Below are 6,210 nucleotides of genomic sequence, written 5' to 3' on the forward strand. Positions count from 1 at the left end.
CCTCATTCACTGAAAAATGATAATATCCCTGTTTTATAGATTCTGAAAGGCCTTGCATCAATGCAATACCTCGGCTCCAGAGTGTCAACGTCCCCGCCCCCTCCACAGACGCTCCACTGCTCCTCTCCCAAATTGTAGCTCACCGCAAACAGTGCCACAGACAGGAGGTCGGCCTGTTTAGTTTTTATGACCGAAACTGTAGAAAACAACTCGTGAAGTTTGACCAGCTAGAAGAGCGAGGTGCGCGAGAACGCTGGGACCCTTTTTCCACCTGGATCTCCACTCTTTTTCGCCATCATGTCCCTCTGTTGTCACACAAACTCGCCCCCACTTCCTCACCACCTCGGCCATATCTAGACCCACAGCGTGTAGCGCAGACCACGCTACAATATTTGGCATAAATCAAAAATGTCTGTGTCAAGCTCACTGCGACACACTATGTATAGTGTGTATAACCAGGAAGAGAGGTAGGAGGGCAAAATTCTCGCTTGCGCAGCACTCCCAGGAACAAATATGATAAAAATAGACCGGAGGAAAAAAAACAAAACATGAATCGATACTTTTGCGGACGTGTCGATGCAGCGGATTGTCGACTGTTGGATCGATGGATCGATACAAAACGATTATTATTTACACCACTAATTAATTCCTGTTCTCAGCTAACAGCTGGTTTTCTTTCTTACAGACTATGGAACCTGTGGATAAGCTCCTACAGTGTGTGGACCCATTGAAAGACAGAGAGGTGTGGGTGAAGGAGAATAAGACAGGGGAAATCAGGCCCGTCGACATAGAGATCTGACCTGCTGGCTGGGTGAAGAGCTCTCACCAGGACATGAGCTGTAGGAGCTCCATGGATGAGGATATGATCAGGAGTAGCTCTGTGACTGGATCTTAACCCCCTTTCTCTCACTAATCTATGTGTGACGGTTCAAGAGGCTGAGAAAGAGCTCACCAGTTCTTTATCCACATGCAGATCCCTGATGAGACTGATGTCCGTGTTTCTCAGAACGTTTAGGGAAGATGGCTGCAGCAACGTTTTGTTTAAGTACACTGATTTATTAAACAGGAACATGGTAACTAAAGGGGAACTGTTTCCTAAAGGATACTCAGGTGAAGTAAACGATGAAGCAACACCGACTTGTACATTTGTAAATAATGAAAAGCTTTATGTCAAGTAGAAGTATAATTCTGACTCATAAAAACTGCTATGATTTAACAGGTGCTGCTAAAGCTATGAACAGTTTAGCTTAGGTGGTTGACATAATGCTGTATAACCACGTTAGGTTATAATACAAACATCATTGTGATGCTACAACCTTCAGCTTCTGTTGCTACAATCTTCTGTTGAAGCCAATAGTTATTGACTAAAAACAAGATGCAGCAATTATACATAATCAACATGGATTTACCATTAAAATTAGAACGACATTTATAAACATGCAACATTTTCTATCATTAATAGGCTGTTGGAAAAAATTAAAGGAACACTTTGAAAACATGATAAAAAAAAAAATCTGAATTTTCACATCAATTTGGATTTTTCTTGCCTTTATTGTAAACAAAAGAAGGCCAAATCTTTTTTCAAACATTTAAAAATTACTATTCCACTGAGGATTTAATTAAGCCCTTTATTTAAAAAGCAATGATTATTCTATGATCACGTGTCAAAAAGTATAAAAGTATTAGATGCTAAAAGTGGTAAGAAATGAGTAGTAATCAGAATCTGTTGTCTCTAAAGTGGTGTGATCTCTTCTTCCATCATACACTATCAGAGTTAATGGCTTAAAAAAGCTCAACAAGCTAATAAAGAAGCCAGCTCTCTTCTAGGAACTCCTCTAGAACCGCTTTAGATTATTAAAAAAAAGAAGAATTCTTCATAAAGCGGAGAACATCATGAACAACAGAGCAGTGCCTTCAGTCAGAGGCTTCCCCAGATGCGATGCAAGACAGGCCGCTACAGAAGATCCTTTGTGCCCTCAGCTATCAACACCTATCAACACCTGTGTAAAAAATTCTTTGAGTTATTGCAACATTTAATTTCCCTTTGTCCCCATTGAACTGGAAGGTAAAGCTGTCAAAGCCGCGGAGTAAATGGAGGCATGTTTAAGTTCTACCAGCAGATGGCAGCTTTGTACAACAAGGCTTGCACACTGATTGCTCAAAAAATATTTTCAGGTTAAAAATGGATTACGCAAACACTATCAGGATGAACACCTTCCAAAACCATCCAGCTTTATTTATATAGCACTTTAAGAAAAATAATAAGACCAAAGTGCTGCCCAAAGGCGGAGATATATAAACACCAATAAAAGATTAATAAACAATATAAAATAATTAAAGGAATTAAAACATTCCTGAATTTAAAACAAAGGCATAAAATCCACCATCATCAACATCCTTTTTAATGTTTTTAAAAATGATCAAAGAGGAAGCCTTCCTGATAGGCAGAAGGTGGGTACCTTGCACATATTGCCTCATTTTACCCCGAATATATTCTTATTTTTATACTTTTTATCAGGCATAAGTAGACGACTTTAACAAAAAAAAAACAAAAAAAAGCTTCCACTTGACTGCTCAGGTCAATATGCCAGAAGTTAAATTAACTTGATACCAAACTCCAAATTAAAAATGTTCCTTTATTGTTTTAGTTGAAAGATGTATTTCTGGGAGTAAAACTGTTGTAATCTTTTCAAAGAGTTGGCTAACCTAAGCTAATTCAGCGTTAATTTTCTGACTTTATGTTTACAGTTTGTTTTTATGACAAGATGTTGATTAAACTAATAAATCTACTGCAAAAATGCTGCTTGTTTGAAACTGGCAAAGATTTCTCAAACTGATCCATCAGATCAATGGAGCGGGGTCCGTCAGAGCCCTGTGAGACGCAGAGGATAAACCCTGGAATGGGGTCTAGGAGACCATTTTGAGAAACAACATGGGGGGAGCTATGGAACAGGGGTCAGTGGACACCATTCTCAGCAGAGTGTTTTATTAATGTTAGTTCTTGGTTGGACATGGGTTGCAATGTTTGACAACCAACATTGAGACAGGAACCTCTGAGAGGCACAGATTGGGTGGCCGAATTTATTCTCTCTTTCAGCAGTTCAACCAGAGGAAAATGCCACTAACCACCTCAGGATCTGTGAGGAGGGGGAAGGAAGAGGTTTTAGGATCCTCTGCAGATCTTACAGCATCAGTGATGTCACTGCAGGCTTGAAGACAGAGAGCAAGTTTAGTGGCGTTCGAATCAGAATCAGGCTTACAAGTGATGGGACTAGCTAAGAAGCACAAATGTAATAGGAAAATCAGAAACACCCCATGAGAGCCGTCACGGTGATGAAGTCATTGAGCAGAAACGGGACCAATAAGAGGTGATTAGACAGAGAAAGAACGCTGGACATTTACTAACCAAGGGCTTTCAATAATCTGGTCCCATCAACTAGTTTGGTGCTGTAACTACAGACATTAAAAGATGTTATTTCAGCTGAATTTGGCGTCCAAACTATTGCTTGAAACCAGAACTATTACAAAATACCCATCTACCACTGCCTTAACAGTATATGGTGTGGGTATACTAATAGGACATTGGTAAAAGGGTATTTTGTGCAAGTTCTGGCTTCAAGCAATGGTATAAGAAAATAAATACATGCATCTTTTTTTTTTTAAATCATTATTTATTATATCAAACAGGAAGAGTCCCATTGAGATTAAAAACTTCTTTTTTTTTTTAGTTCTGTGCAGGGAAATGGAATGTACAGCAATAAATGATCATTTGAACTCAAAGAGTAAGACTCAATACTTCTTTGCGTGATTGAATTGCAGATGTAAGATGACAACAGCCCGAGAATGGCATTTTAGATAAAAATGTATCAATATCCCAGCATCCTGGTGGATAGAGAAGGCCATCTTACTTGGGAATATAGTTCGCAATAATGTGTTAGGGCTCCACAATTATTAATAAACCTCAGAAAAGCATGATAAACAGAGTCAATCTTTCAGGTGAGACTTTCAGTTGGTCATTTACAACAAGTCTTCATAATCTAAGACTGATAGAACTGTTGCAGTAATAAGCTGCTTGTTCATCCTAAGGGAAAGACAAAGATTGTTTCCAAAGAAGAAACCTCATTTAAATGTAAGTATTTTCATAAGATTATCTTTGTGGGGTTGAAAAGGGAATTAATTTGTTGAATCAAAACATGGTGAATTTTTTTATTTCCATAGAAAAAAAAAAACATTTTCACATTACAACAGTAAATGATTTGATCGAGCATTGGTACAATATTTGGCATGAATATAAAAGCCATAAAAGACAAGTTGGGAATGAGATACACTTTTAGGTAAAAAACAAAGCAAAACCAAAAAGCACTGAAAATGCACACTATTGGTAGGAAACATGGGTAATAATTTCACCTTAGTTATGAACGACGGTTATGGTTGTTAAACGATTATGGATATTATGGAAAAAGACAATTAACAAAAATGTATCCCCCGTTTCCATGTAAGCTACTGTCAACGTATTTTGAAATAGACCGACCATGTCAGAGACATTAACTGTCTTCAAAGTTTAACAGTTATCACACAACAAGGAGTTGGCTTTGACCAATCAATAAAGAAAAATGCTAAAATTAAAAAAGATAAAGGATCCCACAAGGATGTAAAATGTTTCATTGTTGCCTCCAACCCAAAGAGTGTAATAGAAATAATACAAGCAAGCCATGTTTGCTCCAGCAACTTTAGAGGAAAGAAGTAAACCAGGAACTTTATTTATTCCCTTTGTGACTTTTTTCTATAGAGATGAGTTAACTCCAATATCCCATTTCACTAACTTCTTGAGACATGAGATTTCTAAATCTATAGTGTTGAGACTGGACGCACCAATCAGATTCTGGTGGCCAATTTTAAGCTTTGTACAACTTTTACTTGCTGGGAGGCATTTCTGATTCTGTCTTTAAGATCTGAAAATAACAGCGTCTAAAATTGTGTTTTCCAGCCATCTTGTCCCTCAGCTGTCCTTAGTTATTTATACTGTAACCAGAAGCAAAAAGCAGCTGCTTTAAAAAAAAAAGGGTTTTATTGTTTAAGACGAAAATAAAACAATTAAGAGTGAATAGTTTAAACATAGGTGTTCTCAGTGTCGCGTGGGTAGCATTGCTGCTTTGCAGTAAGAAGGTTCCGGGTTCAATTCCCGGCCCGGGGTCTTTGTGCATGGAGCTTGCATGTTCTCCCTGAGCATGCGTGGGTTCTCTCTGGGTACTCCGGCTTACTCCCACAGTCCAAAAACATGACTGTTAGGCTAACTGGCTTCTCTAAACTCTCCTTAGGTGTGAGTAAGTGTGTGCATGAATGATTGTTTGTCTCTGTGTTGCCCTGCGATGGACTGGCCACCTGTCCAGGGTGGACCCCGCCTCTCACAGGTAGACAGCTGGAGATAGGCACCAGCACCCCTTGTGCTGCTCGGATACAGCGTTTTAGAAAATGGATGGATGGCTAGTACGTCTTATTTAAGCAGTTAAAAAGTACAGGTAAGGTTAGCATAGCTGTAAACAGTGATTTAGTAGACAAAGACAACTCTCTAATGTTTTATGATATTATAATAGTTTATATTTAAAATAAAACTGTAGTTGTCTTATCATTTTATTTTTACTTTTGTTTGTAGCACTTTGCGACGCTACAAACTATAAAACATATTCAGTATTGTCATGGTAACCTTTCAAATAATTACTATCATTACCGTCGTCTCCATGGTTTTGAACCTCATCTTTTCTTTTACAGTCAAACTCAAATGGAACCGAACCTGTTTGCATGTATTAAATCAATGGCAACAGACCCACTTATAGCACAGCAAAACAATAAAAAAAAATAAAGTTTGCATGTGCAATTTAGCAACACCTATGTGTTTTTTTTTTAGATAAAGGAAATGGCAAAGACAACAAAATGAAAAGGATCTTGAGACAAGACAAAATAAACAGCAATCTTGAGTTTTTAACCCTCAAGCATAGAGAACATGGTTGGTCTTAATAATGGCGTGTCCATTTGGGCAGAAAAACATCCCAAATTAACTAGATTTACTCATGACAGCCAATACAGCATGTAAGAAACAGCTATATAAATACTCTTTTTTGCCTTGCTTGAGGCGTTTAGACTTCAGGAAATGTTGGACATTTTGAAAAGCTATGAATTTTGCCATGGAGAGCTGGTAAACAATAATAATGT

At 38.0% G+C, this 6,210-nt stretch overlaps 1 protein-coding gene across 1 annotated transcript in view; it reads left to right on the forward strand.

Annotated features, from left to right (window-relative positions):
- The window catches only part of LOC107095332 (growth arrest-specific protein 7-like), a 96,024-nt gene extending 94,038 nt beyond the window's left edge, over positions 1-1,986 (forward strand). The window contains exon 14 of the mRNA XM_015391376.1: positions 686-1,986. Coding sequence (XP_015246862.1) covers positions 686-799 — 114 coding nt within the window. The 3' untranslated portion in view covers positions 800-1,986. The remainder of the gene's footprint in view (positions 1-685) is intronic.
- Positions 1,987-6,210: the final 4,224 nt, after the last annotated feature.

Source organism: Cyprinodon variegatus, unplaced genomic scaffold (assembly GCF_000732505.1).
Source record: "Cyprinodon variegatus isolate N-32 unplaced genomic scaffold, C_variegatus-1.0 Scaffold538, whole genome shotgun sequence".
NCBI classification, from domain to species: domain Eukaryota; kingdom Metazoa; phylum Chordata; class Actinopteri; order Cyprinodontiformes; family Cyprinodontidae; genus Cyprinodon; species Cyprinodon variegatus.